Raw genomic sequence first — 16,625 nt, 5'->3', positions numbered from 1 at the left:
CTATGCTATATTTTCTACCTAATCAAATAATTTAAGCACATTTCATAATAATTACCCAGTAAATATTTTCTCATTTTACAGACCCCTGGAGTGGTCCTGAAGATTGCTTTCAGAAAACATTTGGAAAGTAAACTTAAAACCAAACATGCTCAGCTGCCGTCCAAACACGCCTCTCTAGTCAAATAAACAGCCTTGCGAGATGCACAGCGATGTAGTTTATTTATTCTGTGTATATATGTATTGTGTGCACTTTCTGTATTTGTTTAAGAGGGGGCTAATAAAAAAATTTAGTTTTTAAAGTGGAGTTACACATTTTGCAAAGGCAAATGCCATGAAAAATTTACAGGGACATAGGCCGTATTTACGTGGGCAGGCTCCAACCAAAACTTTACTATGAAAACATATCTGATTCATTTCAATTGTACATCGTTACCACAGCAGTACAATTTTAGTATAAGATAGCTAGTGATATAGCCGAGGGACGTCACGAGCAAAACATTTTAAATATAAACATATTTTCGGAGATATTGAGGTAAAACGTTAAAAGCCACGTGATATATTTTGATTCCTTATAATTCCCTCGCTTTACGCCCCCTCTTAATAAGTATGTGTCTAAAATTATTATATTATTGTGCTAATATATTTACTAACATTTTAATATTTAATAAACTTTTGTTCATTATGTATTGCCTCCTCATTTTATCGCCCGCTTTATACTCATAAGTTTAGTAAAAATTATAGTTCTGTTGCCAAAACTGGAATAAATAATGACTTAATTTCGTAATATTCAAACACTTATACTTAGTTTATACCCTTATTAGTTCGTCTAATATAAGTAGTGATATACTTAACTACGAACTATAGGTTTCCTTTTTAAATCCATAATTAAACCTACAGTAAATAACTATTACGATACAAGTGTGGAAAGAAGAAGATCGAAACGAGTGGTGTGGTTTGAACAATTGCTCTTCACATGGTGTTTTTTTTTTCATATTAGGTACCTACCTAAGGATGTTCCCTGTTGCTTCAGACCTAACGACTGGCCGTGAGAAGTCCAAGTTAAACAATTTTCTATGATCGAGACTAGATCAGCAGTACAACGTGTTGGAAGTATTTCCCACGGCTTTATTTCCTGTATGTAGTGGGCAGTCAAGAACCCTATCGGCTCTACAAGCAATTTTCGCCGCCACACAGCAATATTAATTAATAGTGGGGAAGCAGGGGTCGGATATCGATATATCATTCATACAATTAACCACTTAATGATTTCGGTTAACCGTAAACCGTGCGTGACATTTTTTTTGTGTTTTAGATTGTTAATTTAATAGTTCGAGGCTAATAAACACCCATTTTAAGTAAAATAAAAATAGCAAAATGTAAAGAAAGCTATTTAAAAAATGTAAAATACCGATTACGACCCCTGGGGAAAGTACATAGGTGCAGTGAGTACGTACATACTTTTGTCTCAGGCATTGCCGCTTGGCACGATTGTTCTTTGGATCATATTAGCTGATCTCAGTCACGAGATTAAGACGAAAGGGGACGGCCGCTTCTTCATACAAACGTATTCCTCATTTTTCTCTCTGGATATTGACATTATGGAAACTATTTTTACATAATTTGATGTATGTTTACCATAGCCATGCCCCTTTTGCCACGTTTGACGTTTCCGATTTTTTGATTACCTATTATAAAAAATAGTGGCAAAAAACAGATTTCATACAAATTTTAAATGCTCCTAACTCTTATAATAATTAAAAATTCGAAAAAAAATAACGTAGGAGCGTATAGTTGTGGCTGATATACAACACATTGTGTCTTAACATTTTCAATAATGTGGATATGCCCCCGACATATGTCGGAGGCACTGAGGTATATCTGATGAGGCGGCAACTACGGTGGTGTGGGCAAGTTTTCTCGGGTGTCAGAAGACAGAGTGACGAAGCGAATCTTCTTTTCAGAATAGTAAGCGTAAAATCGGTGGCCAGTACTTACGATATAAGGACGTTCTGAAAAGATATATGAAGAGATGCAAACTAGAGCCCTCTGACTGGGAGCGGAAGGCAGCGCAACAGCCGAAATGGCGGCGCCTCGTGCATGATCAAGTCGGTGACTTTGAAGCTGAACGTCGCAGCGAACTCGACCGAACGGTAGATGAGCTTAAGGCTCGCTCGCAAACTATTTCCTACAATTATGTAGGTGGTGTGTTGACGTGCCCAAAATGCGCTCGGAAATTTAGTAGAAAGGTTGCGTACGCGAGTCTTCTGCACCTGAGAGTGGAACAGCTACACTCTATTAACAGTTATTAAAAATTTCCACTCTAGAACACACAGTCGCTGTGGCCGAAATCGGTCAGGAGTCATCAATGTGAATATCCAGAGAGGAAAATGAGGACTACGTTTGTATGAAAAGGCGATTTCGCACGGGTCCTCCACTTTCGTCTTAATTCTTGGGCACCCCCAAAAATGAAGGGAGGAAAAGTGGCTCGTATTTTCGTTATGTAGACAACAATTCACAGATTAGCAGACTCCAGACGGGGCCTTTGGCAGAATTTCATTACGAAATAAATGTAGTCAGTTAGCAGAGCAGTGATACGCACATTTAGTTTTCGCATAATGATCGTTTGGTAACCGTCACAATTACCCGAGAAAACATTGGTCGAAAGACGGTAGGTAGATTGATCACTTGGTATTACTTCTTTCATATTGATATCAGACAGCAAAATGTACAAACAAACTATCACTTTTTTTGGAAATGAATTAATGAACCCATAAAAAATGTAACTCGACTAAACGTTGCATAAGAAGTAATACTATTACACTGTCAAATGAAATTCTTTCAATAATTGTCCTAGTAATTTTCTAAGCAATTAATTTACTAACTTAACGATATGTGATCTGACAGTGTCATAAATAATTGTAACATCTACGAAAAAATCACTTTGCGAAACGATGTTCGGCGAAACGTTGCCTGCGAATACGGATCGATAACCTGCTAAAAACTGGTCGGGGAATTATTGCTCAACTAGGAACCCTTCTAGTTTCACCATGTCCGTCTGTCTGTCTGTCCATCAGCGGCTTTGCTCCGTGATTGTTAGTGCTAGAAAGCTGAAATTTGGCATGGATACATACATCAGTTACACCGACAAACTAGTAAATAACTGGAAAAAGATGGAGTAGCTCCGCTACATGAAAAGTGGGATTTTTTTTCCCGCTTCAACCCTGTGTGGATATGGATTATTACGAAATATTTTTTGACAAATAGAAAGAAAAAAGTGTGGGGGGGAGTCTAACTCTTAAACCATAGGTCCAAAAAGTATAAAAAATAATGTGAAAGTAAAGTTTAGAAGACTTTTATGAGTTTTTGTACAAATTATTTTTGGCTAATGGGTAACTATGAAAACCTACGCTGAGCATGGCCGAACGTGCTCTTGTTCTTTATTAAATTAATGAATACACAATGATGATGTGATTTTATGTACACTATTGAATTACTTTTATTATACAAAATTAGCTTTTACTACTTATAGGAGTTTATTGACTCACCATTGGAATTGCTAACGGTGCCCTATTGATTCCCCAAGAAAAAATACGCTGATTTTTGTTTCACAGACAAAGATTTGCAGACGGGTCCTATGGCAGAGTAACGTCTGCTAATTTACACAGATGCGTAAATAACGCTATGAGAATGAAGAGTCTACCAAAAGTTTGTCGGCCAAACGTTACATCTTTGCAAAACGATGTTCAGCGAAACGTTGTCTGCCAATCTATAATCTGCTAAAAATTGCTAAAAAACCCATTACTGATATTATCAATGATACAAAAATACAATTTCAGACAGTTGATGTGTTATTGTAATATAATGTATAGGTATACAATATATTATTAACTACCGATGCTTATTAGGGTTCCGTAGCCAAATGGCATAAAACGGAACCCTTATAGTTTCGCCATGTCCGTCTGTCTGTCTGTCTGTCTGTCTGTCTGTCTGTCCGAGGCTTTGCTCCGTGGTTGTTAGTGCTAGAAAGCTGAAATTTGGCATGGATATATAAATCAATAAAGCCGACAAAGTCGTACAATAAAATCTAAAAATTTAATTTTTTTTAGGGTACCTCCCCTACACGTAAAGTGGGGGTGAATTTTTTTTTTTCGATTCAACCCTAATGTGTGGGGTATTGTTGGAAAGGTCTTTCAAAACTAATAGGGGTTTTCAAGAATCATTTTTTGATAAAGGGAATATATTCGGAGATAATCGCTCCGAAAGAAAAAAAAAATGTGTCCCCCCCCTCTAACTTTTGAACCATAGGTCCAAAAAATATGAAAAAAATCGTGGAAGTAGAGATTAAGAAAGACATTAAATGAAAACTATAGCGGACATGATCAGTTTAGCTGTTTTTGAGTTATCGCAAAAAGTTTTCCCTTCATAGTAAAAAGACTTACTTTAATTAGGTACTGATTATGCAAATTTGCCTATTTGTTTAACTCGGGTGAAAGGTACCATTTACTACACTTTAAGCTCCAGTTTAGCTTATTGTGACGGAAGAGTAACTACGGAACCCTACACTGAGCGTGGCCCGACATGCTCTTGGCCGGTTATTTTTATATTAAGCATACTCTACATTCGTAGAAAAACCAAATGGAGTCAAGTCTTGAGTTAAAAAAAAATCTAAAATAACCTTTGTGCCGCTAATTTGTTCACTTTCAGATTATGATAATTTAATATGATGTGGTGAACATTGATCTTTACGCAGCTTAATTATGTCAAATATGCTCAGCGATATAAATTATTCAGACAGGAACCAATAGGTTTATCTGCAGTTGTGTGCGAAATAAACTCGTACGTCATTATAAGTATAAATATTGTTCAATATCGAAAACATTACTTACACTAGATTACATTTTCATATACCTGTCCTTAAAATGCAATAAACCTTAACAACAACCAAAATTTTATTACCCACCAAGAAAACTGTTATAGTGACAGAACAGGTACAATGTAATTAAAGAAAAAACTAAAGTATAAATTGAAATCATTTAACCAGCCCAACCCCGTATAATTATGGTTTGACTAATGATCGCGGTGCAATGAAGGAGTGGAGCGGCCGCAGCAAGCGCCGCGCGCCCACGCTGTCCATCGACCTGCCCATGGCGGTGCTGCGCCACAAGCTGGGGCTAGAGCAGGCGCGCAAGGCGCAGGCGCTGCGGGCTGCCGAAAACAGGAGCTTTTTAAACGAAATCGGCAAACGAGGTGAGCAACAGAACCTCAATTTCACTCTTCCGTACACCGGCTCCATGACAATGGAAATAAAACGTGCAAAAAAGTTTTTCGTTGGCTCGTACCAATTTCGCTAACAATGAACTAGCAGCATACAGTTAGAAAGTTTCTTCATTAGATCAAAATAACGAAAGTTTTCGAAATAACCTTTAAAAAAATTATAAAGACAATTTTTTATTCAGGCAGGCAATAAATACAAATAACCGAACTTATTTTCTGTTGCAGGTTTTCAATGGGACTCATCTCTGGAATCGCAGAAGTATTACTAGGTTATACAAAGGAATCGTATTAAAGCGGAAATTCCAGTTCCACTTTTTGACCATCGTAGTTTCTGTAATGTCAATTCGGATATGTTTGGAGTAGATCAGAAATATTAGACTGTATAAATAACCAACCACATTATACTAACTATACCTAACCTCAATAATGTAGCGACGCATGTCAGAAACTTTGTTTGTAAATTTAATTAATAATGACTTAATTAGTACTTCTTTGATTTTCCTTCTGATCACAAGATTATAAGTTTTGATAGGTACAGTAGTTATAAATTGATTTACAACTTCACAATTATCCTATACTGTTAAATAAGATTTTATAAAGTGTATACTCGAAATGATTTGATTCATTTACTTAAGTAAAAAAATATTTACAATGTAAATAATTTTATCTATATGTTATTTTTAGTGCCATTCCAATCTTCAATATATTAAAATTACCTATATATGTAAAATTAGAAACAATAAATAATATTACACCCATGTTTCGTTTTATTGACTCAACCCTGGCATGATACCTACATTTCCATATCAAAGTTAAACTTTGAACAATTAAAATTATCAAAGATTCTCGTGTCATAGGTACATATAATTATATAATTTGAAAATCATATAAAATAATTCAAAACTAACGCTAGTCATGTAAATTGTTAAGGCCAAAATTTTATCAGATTTTATGGCTTTGCTGATGACTATGGGTGATGAAGCTGATTTGTGGTTTAGGACTATTGGATCTTTGATACTGATTAATAGTAAGTATATTAGAACTATATTTATAAGCATAGTAATTATGTCCGTGACCAATCCCCTTATTCATAAAATTTTACAAGCCTCAATTTAATTAATTTATTTTTTCATTAGTGTAAATACACAAGTCAAAATGACAGATTAAGACGAGCGATTAAGCTAATTGAGGCTTATAACGCGTTAATGAACTATAAATATAACTTATCAATATAAATAATGATTACAAACAACCTACGTACAATAATACCCGATAAAACGTATCAAATAATACGTATTATACGTATCAAATAGATATTCGTTTCAAACCGGCTACAAGATAGCAAAGACCGGGTCATGTTTTTCAGCATATTTACCTACTAGGTTAGTATCGAAATTTATGCTCACTAAACCTTGCAACAAAATGCATGCGATTTATGATACATTTTGGTTGTCTTGTTGAATTAATTAAACCTACTTAGCCGGCCATGTATTTAAAATTTTAAAATCACATACGTTTTGTTTGAAAGTATGTAGAGGCCTTAAAATACTATATATAACAATCAACCTCTATATAATACTAATACGAACATAATAATCAAAATTTGCATGGTTAGCATGCAAACAACCACATACTTTATTATTACAATTGCCAAAATGAAAGAAAACTTACTAAAGTCACTATTATATTAGCAAAGTGCCTAAATAGTAATAAGTACCTTTAACGTCGTCGTCACCGCTTTTCAATTTCGCTTTTAAAAGCAAACATTGACAAGTAATGAATATATTCTCACATCAACATCCAACTCTCCTAGCTGCCTGACAAGAAACATGGCAATGTAATTGTAGCTTATTGAAATTTGCACAATGAAATTTCAATTAAACTGTAGGGAAACGTAGCTATTCATAATACTGAACTGCTTGAAACGACGGCCTCTTTTGTACGAACTGATTACTTCTTGCAAATCAGGAGCTACTCACGTGTCGTCAATATTTACAATTATGATCCGAATACGAAAAGAACTTTTTGTATAGGCACATAGATTCGGAATTATTTCTAAAAATAAACCATTATTTATCTTCAGGAAAGACCATAACAAAATAAATACATACTTATTCATAGTGAGCTTACGCCTCAGTTTGATTACCTATTTATTATAAGGCCCCTTTGCAATGCATACTTAATTAGCCATATCAATTTCAGATCTACATTATACCTTTATAGCTGTGTATAGGTATATCGGTAAATATTAATATAGCTACTGGGGTACCTAACTACTATTTATAGAAAGCTTGCCATTACTGCAATGCTATCAATTCTGTCAATTAAGTCATGTATTTATTAATTTGATCTTTATTGCACAAAAGAGAATACAATCGTACAAAAGCTGGACTTAATGCTATAGGCATTCTCTACTAGGCAACCTTTGGACAAAGCAGATAACTTGTAGGCGGTGCAAGATCATTTTGTACATAATTACAAAACAAACTAAACATATACAAGTAATAGGTATAACACATACCTATATATATAATTTATAATTGATGCGTTTCGAGTATGAGTTAGGCCAGCAAAATTACATTGATTGAGTAAGATGCGTAAAATCTAAGATAATTTAGTACTTCGAATTTGACAGGTAAATGAGATGGCGCTGTACAGCTCCATACATTTTGCGGTAATTGTGTTTGTCAAAAGTTGAAGTTTGACAATTCAGTGACCGCAAGACGTATGGCGCAATACAGCGCCATCTGTCTTGGATGCCAAACTAAGGGGCACGTTTTTTTCTTCGACATTAGCTATCTATTAATTAGATTTAAGACTCTATAATTATCATGTACCTAATCTAGTATAGCCCCATGGTTCTCACAGTCAAACTGTGCAAACAGTTTTGTGGGACGTTGTATTTAATATTAAGTCAGTATCCATTGTATTTTATTGAAATAAATAATAATAATAATGAATCCGCAGGCCAGCTTAAGGCGGGCTGTTGGGGAGTAACGACCCCACGGACCCGAGTACTCCTGAGAGTCGGTCAGGGTCTCCGTCTCCGGCGTGTCTTCGTCGGTCGGAGTGGACCCCAAGGGGACCCGCAGGACTCTCAGCTCTGGCTTGCCTTCATTGGCCGTCCAGAGAGGAGTCGTTAGAGCTAAATGCTCCATGGGTGGAAGTAAAAACTTGCATAAGACGCGAGTTGGCACAGTGCCTGTTATCAGCCACTGGGTAGAAAGCGGCGTACACCTCTCGACACCCCTGAGCCGCTCACACCGGTGTTGCTCCTGGTCGTCTTCACGTCGGCATTTTCAGGGGCCCATCTAGTGGGCGGCGAGTCACCGTCTGCCTCGATAACTAGTGAAAACATGGTTATGGCAGGTGTCCGGACGTCTTTGCAATAACCCAGTCTCTTTGTCCTCCCAAACTTCATTCCATAGACCGTTATACTGTTCACTTTTACTACAATAGTCCCAATGCCTGTTGCTACCGGTTCGTGTGTGTCTATTGTTGCGCCTGTGAATGGGTTCCAGCAGGCGTTCTACATGACATTAAAGCTCTCCAAGGGGCCTCTACTAGTTGGATCTATATCTCCACGCAAGCCTATCAAAAGACCGGGATTTATAGGCCCGTGAAATCCAAGGAGATACAATAATAATGAAAGTCGAGAAGGACAAGTCCAGTAAGTACCTAGACTTGGCTCACGAGATAACCGCCATGTGGGATTTTAATTCGACGATCATTGTCCCGATAGTCGTTTCAGCGAACGGTCTGATAGCGAAGAGTCTCGACCAACACCTTGAGAGATTCTCGCCAGGTGGTTGGATCAAGGGTCAGATACAGAAGGCGGTGATCTTGAACACGGCGCGGATAGACCAGCGGTTCCTCTCTCTGCGGCCCTGACCACCGGCAGCTTGGGCCCTGCCCCGCTGCTGGCGGCACCCTAGCTTAGGTATTTTATAATGTGTTTATATCTTGTATTGTTTTGTAAGCGTTTTTATATTTTACTTTTATATACATACTCGTATTATAACAAGCCTAGCCTAAGAAAAAATATAAATAAAGGAGAATAATAATGACAAAGAATTGTCTTTGATTATAGGTGCTATTATTTATTCTGTGATTGGGTTAAGGTTAGGAGGAGGAGAGGAGGAAGCGGAGTGTTAGGGTCGGCAATGCGCATGTAACTCCTCTGGAGTTGTAAGCATGCCTATATAGGCTACGGAATCTGCTTACCATCAGGCGGGCCGTATGCTTGTTGCCACCAACGGAGTACATATAAAAAAGGTTTTATTATGAATTATATTAAATAATTCAGTAATTAAATGTAAATAATAATGAAATTATGGAACAATAACTTATACATTATAAACTTAAAAAGAATAATACAAACTATAAATAAATTAAAATAAAGGTCCTATAAATAAAACACGTCCTCCAAGTTACTGCCGATGGGCAGTGTGCCCAGAAGGCTGGCCGCATTGCCACGTTGAATGGCAATGCTAATGCGTTGAGCAAAATACTGGTCACCTATGGCGTCTATAAGGCGCGCCGCTAAATCTTTGTACAGCCGGCGCGCGCTAGGCCCCCACGGCCCCAGCGTTTCGATCCCAAACGCCTCAAAAATATAACTACTGCCGAGGGTGGCATATCTGCATCATTTTTGGTGCCCGGAAGGTGAGACGGCGCGAGGGTGTCAACGCATGTGGCCTCCCAGACTAGAGACTAGCGGCCGCCCCATCTTCTAAGGCACCAACGTCATATCGTCCGGCCTCTTGCCATCGTCCCTAGCCAGACCGACGGGCTCAAGTATAGCCGGACTTTGACGTTGACAAAGGCCCTTCGGATGACGTGGTTGATGCTGGCACGTCTAGGAATGCGTCCGGCGCTTCTGCCACTGCTTCTTAAATAATTTGAATGTTATGTAAGTAAATTAGAGAATTGTATATATTCTATGTGAAAACTCGAACCTTTACGATTAAAACTGAGACGTCTTGAGTGTCACAGTGAAAATAATCATACTTTACACGACAACATAAACATTTTTCATCAAGCCGTTATGTAAATGACGAGTGTTACTGATTTAAATGCGAGCTGTTTCTTTAGCCCTTAAGGTCTTTACTCATTACACCGTATTATACCATGGCCGTTCTATGAGCGTATCAGGCACGGAATGAAACGGGACACGGACTACTACGCTCACTGGAACGGGTCAACATCGTGTCATATCCGTGCATAACGGGGTTAGTGACCGTTGTATCCGTATATCATTCCTGTAGCATCCACCTATAATAGCCGTAGCATCCGCGTTTCATGCCCTTAGTACCCGCGTTTTATATATTCGCGTGAGCCAGACTCGTCAGGAAGAGCGTGCGAATGGTTATCCGACTGGCAAGAGCGAGCAAGAGATATGGCAATTGGCAACGCGTTTATAACGGGCTTAGAACGTTCAGTCGATCACCATGCGCGGTTATAAACCGTATCCGTTTCGTCGCCTGCACGTACCTATCTGGCAACGTCGCGTGCCGTGAGCGGAGCGTTTCGGCACCGGAAAAATATTTGACTGTCCGTGCGCGGCACGCGACAGTGCTGGTCGGTGAAGAAACGCGCTAGTGGGCATAGTCATTCACTTTTCCATACATTTTTTTGATGACTCGTTCCTACTACGGTCATGATATGATACGGTGTAGGGGACAGAGGCCTTTATCCATATTTTGCGAGATGAAGCTATCCAATATAGGGCTATACTGAACAACGTTAACTATGTGACCAATCGCAAAAATAAATGTCTCTTTCATAGAAAACATCGACATCCGATCTGTCAAAATGTATGAAACAGACTTATTTCGCGATTTCGGGGTTGGTGCTATACCTAGTAGAAGTTGCTCAGTATGACCATTAACTCACCCCGAAAATTTGGTTAAGGGTATGGGTAAGACGGGTCTTGAACACTACCCTACTACTCAAATAAAAAGTATCATACTCCTGTACTTACTTTTTATTTTTTATATTGACAATAAATATATTTAGAATAACAATATACAAAATGGATATATACAGATGATTACTATAACTTACTCTTGACAATTATATTTTATTCACTTTGCGCTCTCTTAAAAACATTAATAATAAAAATGAATAAGATGGGCGTTACAGTCAGCAGCAGATGAATAGGAAACGCTGATTGGTGTCACCTATTCAACTTGGCTTCATTATGAACTTTTTATTTTGTTTAAAAGCAGCTTTATTGCATGTGGCAGCTGACATTTTACGACGAATTTTCATTGTAGGCTAATGAAGTAGGTATTATACGTTATAAGAAATATCTACTCTCATCTGCTATTTATTTTCTTAGACCACTAAGATCATCGCTGCCACTGACGCGTAATTCCAATGAAAATTGTCGCATTATCTATTGTCGATGGCGCTTACGCCGCACTGCGTCGCGCAGCGTTGTATTTGTATCGGAGCATCGTTTATAACGGCGGAAGCGCCATCGACAATAAGGTCCCTTTTCATAGATAACGTCACAATTAACAATCACAACTAAGTAATAGTTTTTAAGCAAGGCAATATTTTGCAAGTGACAATAAACTAGGCTTAATAAAATCATATAACATCATCATCATCATCATTAACATATAACTAAAAAAATTACAACTTGAACTTAAAAAAAGAAAGAGTAAGGTTCTTGTCTAACCTTCACTTACTGGATAGTCGCAATTAAAAGGTGATGATGTCACAGAGGGCGATCGGCAGCGGTGAGCGGCGCTTGCGACCAAAGCGCAAGATGCCGTCACTGTCCATCAACAACCCGATGGAAGTGTTGCGGCAGCGGCTCATGCTGGAAGTGGCCCGCAAGCAGATGCGCGAAGCCAGCCAGCGGCAGGCCGTGGCCAACCGACTCTTCCTGCAAAATGTCGGCAAACGCGGTACGTCTCACATGTTACATTAAGAGCCAACAGGAGTGGTCATTTCTCCATACAAAGGTGCCCTTCACCCAACTGTGTCCTTCGTGGTTTTTGAAGCTAGAGCAATGATTTTTTCAACACAGATTATTATTATTAATTTCTGTGTTTTGCTTTTTTGATATTTTTGTTTCTTAAGGCGCTAGTGCACTTCAAATATTCGCAAAAACGGTCTAATTTACTAGGCCACAAAGAGAACCATGGTATTCAAAACTGACATTAATTAGCCTAAAAAGCAAAACAGTTCAACACAGATCATTTCACCAACATTTAGATCTCAATATTTCGTCACAAATGGTTAAGTTTTGGAGGAGGAAACAGTTGAGTACGAAACATCGTTTTTTGACATTTTTACGCAGGATTTTTCGCCTAACCTGAAGTTGTCCTTATCGCACAAGTTTTAGGAGCCGCTTTTGTTAAATATTTAAATCTCAGCTCCCGTGTCCTCTTAACACTTAAGAACTCGATCCGCCCTGAATGCTTAAGCAGACCCAAGCGAATGATCGCTTCAGACAATAACTAGTGGAACTAGTATAATAAGCATGTATTTATTTATTTAGCCAAAACATATACCGATTCTTTCTGGTAAAGTCTGCTACTGCAATACCTTATTTTTACAAAAAATATAAGCGCTTCAGCATGCTTGATAGTCGGGATATGACAACTGTACAAAGCCTCCCGGTGTACGAATCCTCCACCTTCCCCTACCTATACTCGTACTAGAATAGGTGTAATGTAAATGTTAAGTCCCCGCCGCGTCGGTCTGTAGGTATGTTCACGACAAAGTCAAAAAATATTTAACGGATTTTCATGCGGTTTTCACCTATCACTAAAGTGTCACTTGAGGAAAGTGTAGGAGTATAATTTGTTCAGGTTCACCTACTCGTGCGAGGCCAGGGCGGGTCGCTAGTTTTCTGATCCTTATAATTTAACAGGTATGAACCTCCCTATTCATACAGTAACTTTATTCATTAGCGTTTTCGTCAAATCCGGTAGTTCTGATTTTTTGCAGACTTGTTTATGATGTTGGCTTAATGAATAATCAAGTTTGTGACTTCGAACGCCGAACGCAACTTTATCAAAAATCGTAAAAACCTAGAAAATTTCGGTTTTTTTTTATATATTTGGGCGATCCCTATAAAGGACTACTTTTTGATAATATCTTCTCAAAACGTTTTTAAAATAGACTAAATTACAGACAATACGTGACTGGATTTGTCTCTGTAGATCGAATCAAAATTCAAAATTCAAAAGTTTATTCTGCAAGTAGGCCTCAAGGGCTCTTTTACAAGTCAATACAACATTTATAGTAACATCATATAGTGACATGAAAAATACATAACAACATTTATAAATACAACAGCCAATACCTGGGTAAACATTACATTATAATAATCTTAAAATAAATAATTACTACAATACAATAGAGATGTATAGTCTCTATGGTTAAAAACACATTAAATCTGGAGATGTAAAAGGTCCCCAATGTCAGAGTACTAATACTAATAAAATTTGGAGGTGTAAAGTCTCTCCAAGTGTCAAAATAAAATTTATACTAAATAAATAAACCGCGTCTGGACTGTTAAACTAGCAGTCTCATAAACTAATGCTACATTCTGTACATAACTAGTATGTACCAAGTCAAGTATATTATACAATATGACAGAGATATATAGTCGCCACGGTTAATACATTAAGTTTGGAGATTTATAAGGTCCCCACGGTCTGAGAAAAATAATAATACACAATAATAATGACATTAATAATATTTGGAGGTGTAAACGTTCTCCAAATGTCAAAGAATAAAAAAAATAAAAAAATTGTAAGAAATACATGTTTCACGTCAAGAGTTTCCGAGATAAAGCCTTTCAAAATGTATAATTTTTTCGAACTTGTATTCTGAGACTAAGTAGTGTAGTATGTCCTTTTGTCTCAGGCGATGCCGCTTGGCACGATTGTTCCTAAGGTCAAACAAAGCTGATTTGGCCTGGTAGCCACGAGACTGTACCGTGCCTACCCCCCAAAAAAAGCGGTCGGGGGAAGGGTCAGGTGAGTTCCCAGGTCCAATCTTTGCTATATTTCTTTCTGCTCTTATCAACTAGGGCAAGTAATATATCATTTTCATATAATTAGGGACGTTATTCATTACGACGACATTATAAACAAGTCTGCAAAAAAACAGAACTACCGGATTTAACGTAAATTAATCCCATTACCAACTTACTGTTTGCGACAAAGTAACTGGATTATATTACCTTTACTAGGTATTTAATATTTTGTATATAAATAAAAAACTATCTTCTTTCTGCATATAAAAGAAGTGAGTGTACATATACGGTTTTAGGATCTTACTGTGAGTATATTGGCCATATCCCAGTAATTTTGGAAAGTCTTGTAGATTTATATTGTTTTATCAAGATACAGATATAGTAGATTGTTAACCAGGGGATGAAAGGCACTGATTTATTTCGAGGTAGTTCTGAGACTGAAATGTTGCCTTTCACCCGAGTTAAACACTACTTTTCATTTCGAATACAAGGAAAGTAAAATACGTGTGTATTAAAAACATGACTAAGTATAAACTTGTTGTTACTTGAGTTAAACATTAGAGTGGAAATTATTCAACAAATACATTTCATTTAACTCCAAAATTTTATTGATAATCGTAAAAAAGAGTACTTGGAAGGTTTTTTTTTTAATTTATTAAAGTTCCATTTAATTTTAAAAAATTCGCAAAGTTCCATGTTAACTTATTGCGAAAGTCATTAATGGCTTAATTACAGCAAGGGTTCGGCCTCATTAAACTAATTTATATAACAAAGCAAATATATGTTTACAAAATATAGTCGTAATTATTTGATATGAAATAATTTTTAACTTTTTTAATTGAATTAGAGTTGGATAGGTATAAATCTTGTATGTTTTTTGGAAGGCTATTTATTATTATCGTAATTATGAAATTATTAGTTTTCGTTCCGTAGACATTATTATATGTAAAATGCTCTAGTGCAGAAACGTATCTCTCGTATGTAACGTACCTACCTAAATTGTCTTGACATTTTGAAAAAAAGGGATATGTCTCTTCCTTATAAAATGTTTTTCTTACAATTATTTTAGATGTTAATTACAAGAATATTCATATAATGGATAAATTGTGAACAGGATTTTGGGCGAACTCCGGTCCGGCTCCCTACGACAACTAGAGCGTCCGGCGTCCGCGCTCCACCCCCGCCGCCGCCGGGAGCCCTCCGTCTACGATACAAGCTCTATGATAAGTACCCACGTTACCTACTCTTCGCAGGGAGATAGATTTCATTTATCGATTTATTTTGTTCATATACTATATACCGCAAAGTGGATATTGCAGCTACCGATGTGTAATAAGTAATTGGTAAAATTGAAAAGCAAAATATTTATAGGACTCGTGAACAAATCATGCGAGGTTTTTTCGGTTACTTTTTTGACGCCCCCCTCCCCTGGTGATATTTGGTGAGGTTCTTGGCTACCCCCCCCCCCCCTCCCCACATAACCTCACGTGTATTTTTATTTTATTTTTTAATTCGACCTGATTTTAAGATAAATAGTATTGTATAGAGAAAATCTTGTTTATACTTGCTATTTTGAAGTGCCAAGTGCCAAGAGAAAAATTATGTGGTTTATATTATATTTGCAATTTTAGTTTTCGGTTTAGCTGGGGTTCGTTTGTTGAGATAGTGACGCACCGCGAGCGCCCGGGCCCGTGCCATCCAGCTCGGCACGCGCGCCTGTGGTCGCTCCGCACTCATTTTCTACGGATAAACATAATACCTGAAACCATACTCATATGACATTTTTTCACATTCATTTTGCTTTAATTTATGCATTTCATAGTTAATCGAGATTCCTATGAATTTATTAATTTATTTTAGTTTTAGATTTAATTTAGTCATATTTTAGTTTTAGTTTACATTATTAATTGTTTATAATAATAAAAACATCTTTGTTTTCTTTGTCAATAACAGTTGATGATATTTAATCGTTTTTAAGACAAGTTTTCCTAGAGGTTTAATCTTTGCAGAATAAAGATCACATTAAACATATGTCCATACTTAATTAGAGGAAATACATAGGTAGGTATATTAGATACGAAACCTGTTAGTTTAGTTCCATTTGTTATGATTATAATATTATAAATTATAATATCATGACTGTACAGTCCAACTGCTATTTTGTGAATAATTATTTACATTAATATTAAGTTCATTAAAATATTATATATTATATATTGTTAGCTAATTAAAGTAGTAAATTGTAACACTTCTTAAAGTGTCTAATATTACGTTCAGTAAAACGTTAAATTATTGATTTGTCTCTTACTTCTTCTTTTGCGATAGTTCACCCGCGGCAGTGAACGCT

The 16,625-nt window shown here is 36.9% G+C and overlaps 1 protein-coding gene across 3 annotated transcripts in view; it reads left to right on the top strand.

The window, feature by feature from the left end:
• Positions 1-15,638, top strand: part of LOC133521251 (diuretic hormone 45) — an 85,655-nt gene extending 70,017 nt beyond the window's left edge. Inside the window, exons 5-6 of one of the 3 annotated variants that reach the window (XM_061856107.1) lie at positions 12,008-12,194; positions 15,393-15,638. In XM_061856107.1, the coding sequence (XP_061712091.1) occupies positions 12,008-12,194; positions 15,393-15,433 (228 nt within the window). In that variant the 3' untranslated portion in view covers positions 15,434-15,638. Of the gene's footprint in view, positions 1-81; positions 2,530-5,090; positions 5,248-5,499; positions 6,033-12,007; positions 12,195-15,392 lie in introns of those variants that run through there. The other 2 variants (XM_061856117.1, XM_061856126.1) reach the window with 2 other exon arrangements.
• The last annotated feature ends 987 nt before the right edge of the window (positions 15,639-16,625 follow it).

Source organism: Cydia pomonella, chromosome 1 (genome assembly GCF_033807575.1).
Source record: "Cydia pomonella isolate Wapato2018A chromosome 1, ilCydPomo1, whole genome shotgun sequence".
Taxonomy (NCBI): domain Eukaryota; kingdom Metazoa; phylum Arthropoda; class Insecta; order Lepidoptera; family Tortricidae; genus Cydia; species Cydia pomonella.
Note: the sequence above shows the minus strand (reverse complement) of the source record. Positions and strands in the feature narration are given on the sequence as shown.